Source organism: Colossoma macropomum, unplaced genomic scaffold (assembly GCF_904425465.1).
Source record: "Colossoma macropomum unplaced genomic scaffold, Colossoma_macropomum, whole genome shotgun sequence".
Lineage (NCBI taxonomy): Eukaryota > Metazoa > Chordata > Actinopteri > Characiformes > Serrasalmidae > Colossoma > Colossoma macropomum.
The window spans coordinates 29391626-29405793 of NW_023494794.1; the positions used below are offsets into that span (position 1 = coordinate 29391626).

At 39.8% G+C, this 14168-nt stretch overlaps 1 protein-coding gene across 3 annotated transcripts; it reads left to right on the forward strand.

Annotated features, from left to right (window-relative positions):
- The first annotated feature begins 143 nt into the window (after positions 1 to 143).
- On the forward strand, positions 144 to 12696 carry LOC118814902. Of its 3 annotated transcripts, none has more exons than XM_036580774.1 (7): positions 144 to 218; positions 297 to 417; positions 533 to 622; positions 2053 to 2130; positions 2563 to 2756; positions 3715 to 3762; positions 11768 to 12696. In XM_036580774.1, exons 2-7 carry the CDS (start codon positions 297 to 299, stop codon positions 12065 to 12067), a joined length of 831 nt encoding a protein of 276 aa, XP_036436667.1. In that variant the 5' UTR covers positions 144 to 218; the 3' UTR covers positions 12068 to 12696. The 3 variants fall into 3 exon arrangements, with proteins under 3 accessions (XP_036436667.1, XP_036436666.1, XP_036436665.1); XM_036580773.1 differs by lacking the exon at positions 3715 to 3762 and adding an exon at positions 11179 to 11226; XM_036580772.1 differs by lacking the exon at positions 11768 to 12696 and adding an exon at positions 4304 to 5232.
- The last annotated feature ends 1472 nt before the right edge of the window (positions 12697 to 14168 follow it).

A 14168-nucleotide genomic window follows, 5' to 3' on the forward strand; every position in this document is an offset into this window, starting at 1 on the left:
CTCAGCATCCAGCGTGACCACCAGACCACATTCAATGACCTATGAAACAGGCTAGAACGTTTCTTCTTTTTTTTCCATGTTCTAACCACAGTGATTCACACTGGCTGTTGAGATAAAATCTGACTAAAAATAACTGTTAAAGAACAGTTCCTCACTCTGTCTCTGCACAGACTCAGCAGAGGACAGTCCAGCACTCAGTGGTCATTTAACGCTGAAAGGTTGGTACACTTTCATTACTCTGTACTGCAGCCTGATTGAGTTACTGATAACAGACAGGTGGGATGTTTGTGCTGTAGATGAACGTTTATCAGGACACGCTGCCGAGGAGAAGAGTGGAGTCTGAGAGTGTGAAGACGGAGGACGTGTACCAGACTCTCCACCAGCCTCCTACAGTGAAGAACCCAAACTCAACACACGGTGAGAACACACAGAACCTTCAACACAGCAGAGAATCAGTAATAAAGTCATCAGAATGATTCATTTATACATCACTAATGAGCCGCTGGACGTTTTCTCTGTCCATCTCTAACAGAGCCAGTCAGGAGCAGCAGGTTAATGACGGTGCTGTTGATCTTCAACACTCTGTTATTGATCGTTATAGTGATACTGATTGGACTCTCCAGTGAGTTATTAAACTATATTCACATTGTTCTGTCACTGTAAGTTAATGTAAAGGTTTTATTCTAAGTAATTTTGTAGCATTTCTATTGGTAAATTCATAACAATTTTGAAAATGTGAAGGCCGGGTGCTGTGCTGAAATGATGTATATGCCTTTTGTTATTTTATTTTTCTGCATGTTTTATTTTGGACAGTGATGATATTCTATTTCAATCTGAATAGGTACAGTCACTATATTGATTTATTTGCAAATACCATGCTACACAAGTTCAAGCAATTTAAGCAGTATTGTATTGTATCGTGTTGTCAAAACCAAAACCTCATGTCTCCATTGTTTTCCATTTTTCAGTTTTTGACATAATTCGAAAATGTCATCACTATGCTGCTCTTTACACTGTGTGTAAATTTCATGATGAATGGACCAAAAGAAATGACCCAAAATTACTTAGAAAAAAGTCTGGTTCCATTGACTTACATTAAAAGTGAAGTATGTTTTTTCCCTCTCCTGTAAAGTTGCCATGTTGGAGATACCAGGTTTTGTTCCGACAGCAACGACAGATGTGTTTTGACATATATAACTGATTATTATCATTCATAAGCCAAAAAGCAGAGGTTCTTCTAGTGGTTCCACTGGGTTCTTACCACTTACACATTTACTGGCTAAGTAAGTGGAGTTAAAAATATTTCATTGAGATATTTTATTATATCTTTTCCGTTTAATATCTAGAACCTATTGTGTAATTTAGTTAAACTGGCTCAATGTTCTGTTATGTTACAGAAAATAATTATCTAGTACTTTGGAGTTTGAACCTCATATTTACCTGATAAAGGAAATGTTACCTGAAGGTTTTGTGTTGTTAAATCTTTACTTTATTAAACCTCAGGATTTTCTAGATTAAATAAAACAGAGTTTTGAAAAACTTCTGATGGACCAAATAAAACATCCTCACAGACCAACTTGGCCCTGATGCTTAAAGAGCATCAGAAAACAGATCATTAATAGGAAAATATCTAAAATTCATAGAGATACATTTTGGTTCATCGAGCTGTGTTTGTGCTAAAGTGACATAATTCACAGTTTACAGAAGAGTGAGCTCACCAGGATGAGTTTTGGGGTGTTCTGTTGAGTTTTGTAAACAGTACTGATGTTTTAGAAATAACATTGTTTCAAAACTTCTCTTCTTTTTAAAGAATCCTAATATCCAGCCGTGCTCAAATCATAGGATTTTTTTCTCAATGATTCTAGACTTTGAGTCATACATTTTTCTCAAGAATCTTTAATATGGAAAATTAAAAAAGTACCTACCACAGAAAAAATGTGGACATTTTATGTTTATTTATAACAGAAAAAGAAAAATTATTGTCCCAGTTACAGTGAGTGGCGGTGTTTCAATATCATGACTAACTTTTCCTTCCTTTTTTTGATGTTGCAGCTGCAAATCAATTACAACTTGCTGAAGTGAACAAACCAGAATCACAAAGTGCTGAAGTGAACGAACTGAAAGCCTCTGGTGAGCAACACACACACACACACACACACACACACACACACTTCTTTTCAACATTCAAACCCATGAGTTCTCATCACAGCTACTGTTTATTTACTGAATTTAACCCATTGGGGTAAAACCATGAGATACAGCTAAAATCTTTCAGAACTTCTGCACATTTCATGTTTTATTTGTCCCCAGAAGTTTGGAATCACTTTCATTAATAGAAAAAAATGTTGACAATAAATGCACTAATTATTCTAATATTCTGCTGGTTCTGCAGAGCTTCACCAGTTTAACTAACTGTAGAACGAAGCTGTAAAAATGATAAAGTGAAGCAGCAGATCTGTAAAACACAAAGCAGATGAAGATAAAGAGACTAAAAAAGCTCCTCAGACTGTTTTACCTCTTCATGTCAGACTGAGATGATCTGTGTCTGTGTGTGAGTGGTAGGTGAGGACAGTGAGAGGGAGGAGCTGTGGCGTCTCCATGACGGTGTGTTTTACCTGTTCTGGGAGGCTAAAGGGAACTGTACCGAGGCCCTGAACTTCTGTCGCGACAGAAACTCCAGAATCGCCACCACTTCAAACTGGGATCGACTTTTCATGGATGGATATTTTTACCACCCTGCAAATCCTGATTACGTGGCAAGTGAATTCATCATAATCTAGTCAATATGTCTAACATTTCCCATTATGAGACTGCTGTAAGAATATTTTAAGGTTATTTAATGTATTTCCAGATAAGTAGTAAGAAAAATAGGTACATAGTAAATTAGTAACTGGTGGAAAACATTTGTTGAGTAATAACTGGAGTGATCTATACCAACATTAACACCAGCGTAAAGTACTGCGAGTCTGTTCAGAGCTCTGTTCTCACTCAAAAAGCAGAGTTGGCTCTGAAAACTTTGCTTTCCTCCCTGTTGTTGCGTTTCTCTGCTGCTCTTGTGGAAAATCTAAAGAAGTTACCTCAAAACATCCAGAAAATCACACCAAAGAACCTCCTCACCAAAACAGAGCATCACTAAACTGTCTTATTTACAGACTAGTGGATTTTACTGCACAGTAAATTGCGCTTTAATCTTGATGTCAACTAGTCACATCACTAACAACATGGACAAAAACAGGTGTGCATCCTGGTGATTTCGGGGTCTGTATCTCTGGTTCGCTGAAGGCTAGCAATGCGATCCAGGGCTTGTTGAAAAGGACGCAGCACACTCTAGTGAATGGAGTTTGGATTTGTCAGGGATTTTTAAAGTTGCTTGTTGCAAAGAATTCCCTTCTCCTGCGGTTTTACTCTTGATTTCATCAGCGATTAGTCAACAATCATGACTTTCATCACATAACTGCCAACTTCTGAAAACATCTGAAGTCGTGCAACCTCTAGTCCATACTGATCTGTCTTCACACCAGGGGTCATTATTGTAACTAATGCTGAAATCTGAAATTTTTTGCTTGAAATTTCTGATGGAAATTAATGGCGTGTCCAGACAGGCCCAAAGTGAGCAGGCGTGGAATGACCCCTTTACAAGTTGGCTAGATCTGGGGGGGGGGTTGAGTAGATGTGCTCCATATGAAACTCTGCTGTGTGTGTTTCTGTTTACAGGACTGGATTCTGTCTCAGGCAAACGGGAGGAAGCTGTGGGTGAACATGGTGAGACTCAGTATTATTGAGCTCATTGGTAACAGTTAGAGATGTAGTGATGAGGACTGAAGCCCTGACCAGCTGGATTAGTTTCACCACAGGACGTCCAGTAATGTGGTCTGACTGGCTGATTCACACCAGATGAGGTGTTTATATAATTTAATGTGACAACCTGGACCTTCACATCAGCGTTTAGATTAGAAATAAACAGGAACAAACAAAAAACAAGCATTAAACTCCAGTTAATATCAGACTGAACAGTGTTCAGGTGGTAAAAGAGGCTCATTATACTGCACAAACTCCACCAAACAGCACTAATAACTCTAATAAGCTCATCACTAACTGTGCATTAAAGTGAGGACATTGAGATGAGGACATTAATGCAAACACAGTAAGGTGAACAAATTAAATTGAGGCTATTAATGTGAACACATTAAAGTGAGGACAGTAAAGTGAACACATTAAAGTGAGGACATTAATGTAAACATACTAAAGTGAAGATGTTAAAATGAGGACATTTTCTAGCAAACTGTGCATGTTTTATCTTCAGGATGGTGATACAACTGGACACTTGAATGAGACCCTCCGTCAGTGTCCGCTGGACGAAGAAAACCCAGGAAACTCAGAAGATGTGCAGGGCTGGGTGTGTGAAATCAGACCATGGAGGTATCGACGTTATAGAGGTTATGAAGATTATGATGATTATCATTTTCGAGATATTGTACCAAAGTATCCCACAGCAGCACCTGAGCGTGAGAGCTCTGCGTCCTCTGCAGCGTCTCTTCTCTCTGTGAAGATCTACATTATTACAGTGTCTGTTCTGGCTTCACTGCATCCACTGCACTTCTGACCCTCCTCTGAGTCTGTGAAGATCTGACTCCATGCAGGACTGTAAAAAATGCAGAGACTTAACATATTTAACTAAATCTAATCTCAGCTGTGTGAGTCAGTGAGTCACTGTTTCCTTTTATTCCAGCTTCCATTCTTTACAGGGGACTCACTTTCAGTTCCTCAAAGAGTCTGCAGACACACCTCCAAAGTTCAGTCTTAGAAGCTGGTTGATCATTTTCTGAAGTAATCAAACACATTCAGTGGTGTTGAGGTCTGGACTCTGGGGTGGTCAGTCCATTGGTCTAAGAACGCCAGTATGGAAGTTGTAGTAAAAGGTTTTCTGTTACTTTCCTGATGTGGACAAATGAACTTGTACTTAATGTCTCTTTAGTTCGGAAATGAAATAAATGACAGGGGTCTCTGACTTTTTCACAGTGCTGTGTTACTGTAAACTCTGTCAATATGTGTTAATAACCTGTTTTCAAAGCTGCTTCCAGAAGATCTGCTATTATAGAGGTCGTCACACGACTAATCAGCTCCCTCTGATTAGAATCTTCTTCTTCTTTCCTGTGGAAGCTGATCTTTTTCTCCACATCGCTTCATTTTGCACTGATGAGCTTTTAGCTGAATAAATCTGACTCTGTGTGATCTGTGACGTCTCGTCTGTTACTGAAGATCAATTTTCATGTTCCCTAGCAAACTGAAGCCTTTTTTTCTTATCATCCGCACGAAAAAGTGGTTCAGGTCTGGACTGCAGGCAGGTCAGTTTAGCGCCTGGACTCTTTTACCCTGGAGCAATGCTGCTGTAATACATGCAGAATGTGGTTTGACATCGTCTTGCTGAAATAATCAAGGCCTCCCCTGAAAAAGACGCTGTCTGGATGGCAGCATGTGTTGCCAAAACATGTATATATCATTCAGCATTAATGGTGCCTTCACAGATGTTCAGGTCACCCATGCCATGTGCACTAATGCCCCCTATACCGACATGAATACTGGCTTTAGAACTGTGCACGGATAATAAGCTGAGTGGTCTTTAGCCCGGAGGATACAGTGTCCATGATTTCCAAAAACAATTTCAAATGTTGATCTGTCAGACCACGGGACACTTTTTTCCACTTCACCTCAGTCCATTTTAAATGAGCTCAGGCCCAGAGAAGGTGGCAGCGTTTCTGGATCCTGTTTATGTATGATTTGCATTTTAACTTATACCCAATCATGTTACTGACCTGTTGCCAATCAACCACCAGGTGTTTTTTTTTAGTACTACACAACTTTACCAGCCTTTTGTTACCCCTGTCCCAACTTTTTTGGAACGTGTTGGCATCAAATTCAAAATGGACAAATATTTTTCAACAAACACAAATTTCTCAGCTTCAACATTTGATATGTTGTGTTTGTACTATTTTCAACTGCATATATGTTATGGGACGGCAGGGAAGCGGACCCAAGTGCAGAGAGGAAAATCCGTGAGAAAGGTTTTTAAATGAATTGAATGAGGTGATGGAGTATGAATTGAGTGATTGTGCATGTTGGGGTTGAGGTGGCTCAGAGCCAGGATTGAACCGCCGATGTCCTGATTGGTGATCCGTGGTGTGATTATGAGAGGAAGGTCAGCATTCTGTTTCACCTATTTGCTCTTTGTGGAACAAACACTTTTGTTTGGTTTGGAGCCGTTCCTTTTTTAAGCCTTCTTTTTGGGCTTTTAAATAATTTTGGGGCAATTTTTCTCTTTTCCTTTGTTTTCTTTTAGTGTAAATACCCACCTGAACTAAGTACCGTACCGGTCACCCCTCTACAAAGGTGTGATAAAGCGCTGCTGTTTGCCACGGCCTTAAGTAGAGGAGTCCACAGGTGTGCCAGGTTGGGCCTAATCAGCCCGAGGGCTTCTGGGAATTGGAGTTCGCTGTCCTTGTGGCGCCTCGCCGCCATTGCCCTCTGCTGGCGGCCGGTGGCACAGGCTGGGCCCTTATAATATAGGGTTTAAATGATTTGCACATCACTGTATTTGTTTTTATTACATTGTGCACAGCATCACAGCTTTTTGGAAATGGGGTTGTGTATATATATATATATATATATATATATATATATATGTATCATATATACCATCAATGAGTGTATGCGTCATATATATATATATATATATATATATATATATAGGCAATGAGTGTAAATATCATATATATCATACATACAGTCAGTGAGTGTATATATATATATATATATATATATATATATATATATATATATATATATATATATATATATATATATATATATATCATATGTATACAGTCGGTGGTTCAGGTCCTCCATGACTGTATCTCTCGCTCTTGTTCATTCAGCTGGACCGTCTGTCCAGCGTGGTCGGCTGAAGAAGCTGAAGGTTTTGCTTTAAAAGACTTTAAAAGCTGTATTTGAATGAGAGCTACAGTCACAGTTTCTATCAGAGTGACATACAGCACTGCATCTGGACTTCAGCCTGAGATACAGACCTCAAAGAAACATTACTGGTGTTAATGTTAGCCCATTATTAACACGCCATCACTGACAGCAATAAAATAAATGAATAAACAAGAACATTTGAGATGTACTTTTCACTCTTTATGACTATAATTAGCAAAACTGCTGTTGTTTTAGAATCAAATTAAAGAAAAATCAAAATAAAAACCTGTATAGTAAAGATACCTAAAAAATAAAATTCCATGCTTATATACAGCGATAGAATTATTACTCTTTACATGTTTATAGTACAGGGTGTCCCGAAAAAAATCTTGTTTTGTTCAACATGAAACCTATTTAATTTCATTTGCCCAGGACATGTAGTTACTCAGATATTCAAGTTTTTTGGGACACCCTGTGTACTTTAGAGCAAAGTCATGTTTGACTCAAAGAGTTTATATTTTCAGGTCAGAATGAAGCTGTAATTAATGTGTTACTTAGTTCATTACAGCTGGTCAGAGTTTGAGCCCCTAAAGCTCCACACAAAACCAACAGACTGTTTTAATCTGCTGAACTTCAACACTGCAGAGTAATTTTACATTTATGGTAATAAAGGAAGAACTTCAGCCAGTGAGGCTGCAGAGAAGCATCTCTCGTCCCTCTGCACGTCTCTGCCTCGTTACTAAATTAGAGTACAGCTGCTGGTTCACCGCTGTCTATTTCTGCTTTATTAACATAGACAAGAAGCAGCAGAACCGTTTACAGTGGTGGGGATAGGAACCAGACGTCCATGTAGTCAGTGGACCTACAAACACAGTGGAGTCATAGACACAAGTGTTACCAGCTCCTGGTTCAAATTAAAAGGTGCCAGGAGTAAAAATTTGAGACCCTCTTGATATATTGCTGATAATCTGAAAAGCTTCTTTGAGTATTTTTTTACTGGCAGGAGGAGCTGTCAATCATAGCTTGACCTGCCAATTGTTTGACTAGCTGTGTGGGGGGAGGGGAGACATGTCTGTCAGAGCTTCTTTTGCTCTGATAGGCTGGAACGAGGAAGAGCCGGACTGCTATTGGTTCAGACAGCCGGATAGGCGGGCTACAGTGAGACTCTGAGCATTTAAAGGTAGAGATGCATGAGGGTCGATTTACTGAGAAAACAGAATGAACAAATATTTATGCTGTAATAGTTGATCATGAAATGGTGTCCAGAGGCTGAAAGCTGAGTTATAAGACTATCGAATGGTTTTCTGTGTGACCGTAAAGTGAAGAGGTCAGTGTAGAGTCAGAGCAGAGTGTTGGATCTTCTTAAATTGGTTAGCTCTTATAGCTAAAGCTAACATCTATGTTAAGAAGTGTATGAGATTTTATGAATTTATTTCAGAAATACTGTAAAACTAAAACCCATCAAAGAACATCTGAAACCAAGACTACATCAAAACTAATCATTTGGAGGCTTTTAATATAGATTTCTGTTTATTGTAGGACTTAAGGTCCTGTAGGGCTTAAGTTCGTGGTGTGACTACACTTGGACACAGATCTTTTAGCCGTCCTTCACTTTACGTTATTTAAATGTTGATGTAGTTACGAATAAACAGAACCAAACAGTGTACAGAGATGAGGATGTGTGATGAGAAGCCAGTGAGGTCGCACTGCTCAGAGCTGTGAAGCTGTCAGTGATGTCAGCTGCTGTTAGTGCAGTGCTGTAGGTCAGCAGAATGGACAGAAGATCCAGTCCATCTGCAGCTGCACATCTTGGAGACTTCACACTCTGAGGCTACCACAATCTTGCACATGCACCACCCAGGAAGCAGTGACAGCAGGTCATTTACCCAAACAGATCTTTCTAAATTCAACTGATCCAAAACGGCACATAAAACAGTTAAAGCTGCAACAACATAAAGCTGCATTACTGCTCAAAAGTTTAGAATCACTACTTTCAATGGTTTAAAGGTTTTATATGTAAAGCATTGTATAATTATGAGAAAGCTGTACAGCACTGAAAATGAACGTATAATAAATTGAATATCCAGAATGCCTCATATTTGAAAAGCTATGACCAAATCTCACTAACTATTCATATTAAGTTCATGACTAGAAATTACTATAAACAAATAATTACAGTTTATTATTTCGTAATATTACTATTTTTTACCGTCTTAACTTCTCTTAGTTCCCATCAACAGTGCTGCAGTGGAGAGAGTTTTAGTGTCTATTTAAATTCACTCTTTTCCTGTTTACTGTCTATTTAATGTTATTGCTACACCATGGGGTCTGAGAGTAACGCAATTTCAATACTCTGTATGTCCTGTACAGATTGTAGTATCGACAATAAAGCTGACTTGACTTGAAAATGCTTTACTGAATGAATCATCTGTTTACATCTGTATCTTCTGACATTTCAATCCACACTATTTAAGTTATTATTGAAGATTTATTAATATGATAAGTAATTCCACACTTTTGAATGGTGGTGCTTATCGGAGCTTAATCTGTGCCAGGGTAATTAAAAACTGGCATTGTCCAGATTAAGTCCTGCGAATTATGTGAAAATCTGTAAACGTTTCATGAAAAATGACATAAAATCGCAATGTTTTTCACAGCAACTCACTTTATATCTCTAACAAAATTATGGAGAAACAGCCACAGTGGAGTTTGCAGCTGCTCAGGAGAGAAGGGTCTGTTTGCAGACTGCAGGACAGGGGCGGAACCTGGAGGGGCAAAACCGCTCTGGAGGCTGACCAATCAGAACAGAGTGGGCGAGCTGGCCAATCAGAGCATGGTGGACTCATCGGGAGGCGGGGCGTAAAGACGCAGGAGCTCTAACAGAGCGTTTCAGACAGAGGGTGAATAGAGATGAACAGGAAGAGGAAAATAATGTGTTTTTGGAACATTGAAACTGTAAATCTGTTTTAGTAGATTAAAAATAAAAGTATGGTCACTAAAAATGAGCATAAGGTCCCCTTTAAACACTTTAAATATGATTGTTCAGTTCCATCATCAGAAGAGTTTAATAACACTGAGCAAAATAGGCTCGTGACATCAACTTCTCCAGCTTTAGCAGGAACTCGAAACTGTCTGTGTTCCTCTTCACAGTCTATCTAATGAGTGCAAACCCAGCAACACTTTCTAATATCACTTCATGGTTAATAGGTAACTACGCAGAGGCAGAAATAAGACGTGCTGTGGCAGGATGGAGGTTTCAGTTAAAGAGTTCTGTTAAAGTAAAAGGTAAACAAGAATTCCAAAGAAATTCTGTCTCAGAAGAAAGAAACAGCAGTGACAGAGAGTCGTCTCACAATCAATCTTCCAAAAATAGTCCGGTTGCCAATTTTAGAAAAGAACCAGATAGCATGTGGATATGGGCCACTACTGGCAAACATATGGCACTACTGGCCCACTGTCGGCACTGACAAACTGCATCCAAGCCAAAAGTGGCCCACATTTACTCAAAGAGATTTGGGCCACTTCTGGCAGAGATATGACAGTATGTTGGCCTATGTTACATTTTTTTTTTTTTATTAATTAATAAAAAAATTAATGAGTCCAGAACACTTTATTAATTCTAGGTACTAATAGTGAGCAGCACCTTGTGATCTAAGTAGGCGTGATGGTTCATAGTGGGAGAGAAGTTCACGCAGGTACTGAGGGGCGAGTCCGTTTAGAGCTTTATAGGTCAGTAAGAGGACCTATAAGGGTCTGTATCTCTGGTTCGCTGAAGGCTAGCAATGCGATCCAGGGCTTGTTGAAAAGGACGCAGCACACTCTAGTGAGTGGAGTTTGGATTTGTCAGGGATTTTTAAAGTTGCTTGTTGCAAAGAATTCCCTTCTCCTGCGGTTTTACTCTTGATGTCATCAGCGATTGGTCAATAATCATGACTTTCATCACATAACTGCCAACTTCTGAAAACATCTGAAGTCGTGCAACCTCTAGTCCATACTGATCTGTCTTCACACCAGCGGTCATCATTGTAACTAACGCTGAAATCTGAAATTTTTTGCTTGAAATTTCTGATGGAAATCAATGGCGTGTCCAGACAGGCCCAAAGTGAGCAGGCGTGGAATGACCCCTTTACAAGTTGGCTAGATCTGGGGGGGGGTTGAGTAGATGTGCTCCATATGAAACTCTGCTGTGTGTGTTTCTGTTTGCAGGACTGGATTCTGTCTCAGGCAAACGGGAGGAAGCTGTGGGTGAACATGGTGAGACTCAGTATTATTGAGCTCATTGGTAACAGTTAGAGATGTAGTGCTGAGGACTGAAGCCCTGACCAGCTGGATTAGTTTCACCACAGGACGTCCAGTAATGTGGTCTGACTGGCTGATTCACACCAGATGAGGTGTTTATATAATTTAATGTGACAACCTGGACCTTCACATCAGCGTTTAGATTAGAAATAAACAGGAACAAACAAAAAACAAGCATTAAACTCCAGTTAATATCAGACTGAACAGTGTTCAGGTGGTAAAAGAGGCTCATTATACTGCACAAACTCCACCAAACAGCACTAATAACTCTAATAAGCTCATCACTAACTGTGCATTAAAGTGAGGACATTGAGATGAGGACATTAATGCAAACACAGTAAGGTGAACAAATTAAATTGAGGCTATTAATGTGAACACATTAAAGTGAGGACAGTAAAGTGAACACATTAAAGTGAGGACATTAATGTAAACATACTAAAGTGAAGATGTTAAAATGAGGACATTTTCTAGCAAACTGTGCATGTTTTATCTTCAGGATGGTGATACAACTGGACACTTGAATGAGACCCTCCGTCAGTGTCCGCTGGACGAAGAAAACCCAGGAAACTCAGAAGATGTGCAGGGCTGGGTGTGTGAAATCAGACCATGGAGGTATCGACGTTATAGAAGTTATGAAGATTATGATGATTATCATTTTCGGGATATTGTACCAAAGTATCCCACAGCAGCACCTGAGCGTGAGAGCTCTGCGTCCTCTGCAGCGTCTCTTCTCTCTGTGAAGATCTACATTATTACAGTGTCTGTTCTGGCTTCACTGCATCCACTGCACTTCTGACCCTCCTCTGAGTCTGTGAAGATCTGACTCCATGCAGGACTGTAAAAAATGCAGAGACTTAACATATTTAACTAAATCTAATCTCAGCTGTGTGAGTCAGTGAGTCACTGTTTCCTTTTATTCCAGCTTCCATTCTTTACAGGGGACTCACTTTCAGTTCCTCAAAGAGTCTGCAGACACACCTCCAAAGTTCAGTCTTAGAAGCTGGTTGATCATTTTCTGAAGTAATCAAACACATTCAGTGGTGTTGAGGTCTGGACTCTGGGGTGGTCAGTCCATTGGTCTAAGAACGCCAGTATGGAAGTTGTAGTAAAAGGTTTTCTGTTACTTTCCTGATGTGGACAAATGAACTTGTACTTAATGTCTCTTTAGTTCGGAAATGAAATAAATGACAGGGGTCTCTGACTTTTTCACAGTGCTGTGTTACTGTAAACTCTGTCAATATGTGTTAATAACCTGTTTTCAAAGCTGCTTCCAGAAGATCTGCTATTATAGAGGTCGTCACACGACTAATCAGCTCCCTCTGATTAGAATCTTCTTCTTCTTTCCTGTGGAAGCTGATCTTTTTCTCCACATCGCTTCATTTTGCACTGATGAGCTTTTAGCTGAATAAATCTGACTCTGTGTGATCTGTGACGTCTCGTCTGTTACTGAAGATCAATTTTCATGTTCCCTAGCAAACTGAAGCCTTTTTTTCTTATCATCCGCACGAAAAAGTGGTTCAGGTCTGGACTGCAGGCAGGTCAGTTTAGCGCCTGGACTCTTTTACCCTGGAGCAATGCTGCTGTAATACATGCAGAATGTGGTTTGACATCGTCTTGCTGAAATAATCAAGGCCTCCCCTGAAAAAGACGTCGTCTGGATGGCAGCATGTGTTGCCAAAACATGTATATATCATTCAGCATTAATGGTGCCTTCACAGATGTTCAGGTCACCCATGCCATGTGCACTAATGCCCCCTATACCGACATGAATACTGGCTTTAGAACTGTGCACGGATAATAAGCTGAGTGGTCTTTAGCCCGGAGGATACAGTGTCCATGATTTCCAAAAACAATTTCAAATGTTGATCTGTCAGACCACGGGACACTTTTTTCCACTTCACCTCAGTCCATTTTAAATGAGCTCAGGCCCAGAGAAGGTGGCAGCGTTTCTGGATCCTGTTTATGTATGATTTGCATTTTAACTTGCATTTTAACTTATACCCAATCATGTTACTGACCTGTTGCCAATCAACCACCAGGTGTTTTTTTAGTACTACACAACTTTACCAGCCTTTTGTTACCCCTGTCCCAACTTTTTTGGAACGTGTTGGCATCAAATTCAAAATGGACAAATATTTTTCAACAAACACAAATTTCTCAGCTTCAACATTTGATATGTTGTGTTTGTACTATTTTCAACTACATATATGTTATGGGACGGCAGGGAAGCGGACCCAAGTGCAGAGAGGAAAATCCGTGAGAAAGGTTTTTAAATGAATTGAATGAGGTGATGGAGTATGAATTGAGTGATTGTGCACGTTGGGGTTGAGGTGGCTCAGAGCCAGGATTGAACCGCCGATGTCCTGATTGGTGATCCGTGGTGTGATTATGAGAGGAAGGTCAGCATTCTGTTTCACCTATTTGCTCTTTGTGGAACAAACACTTTTGTTTGGTTTGGAGCCGTTCCTTTTTTAAGCCTTCTTTTTGGGCTTTTAAATAATTTTGGGGCAATTTTTCTCTTTTCCTTTGTTTTCTTTTAGTGTAAATACCCACCTGAACTAAGTACCGTACCGGTCACCCCTCTACAAAGGTGTGATAAAGCGCTGCTGTTTGCCACGGCCTTAAGTAGAGGAGTCCACAGGTGTGCCAGGTTGGGCCTAATCAGCCCGAGGGCTTCTGGGAATTGGAGTTCGCTGTCCTTGTGGCGCCTCGCCGCCATTGCCCTCTGCTGGCGGCCGGTGGCACAGGCTGGGCCCTTATAATATAGGGTTTAAATGATTTGCACATCACTGTATTTTGTTTTTATTTACATTGTGCACAGCATCACAGCTTTTTTGGAAATGGGGTTGTGTATATATATATATATATATATATATATATATATATATATATATATA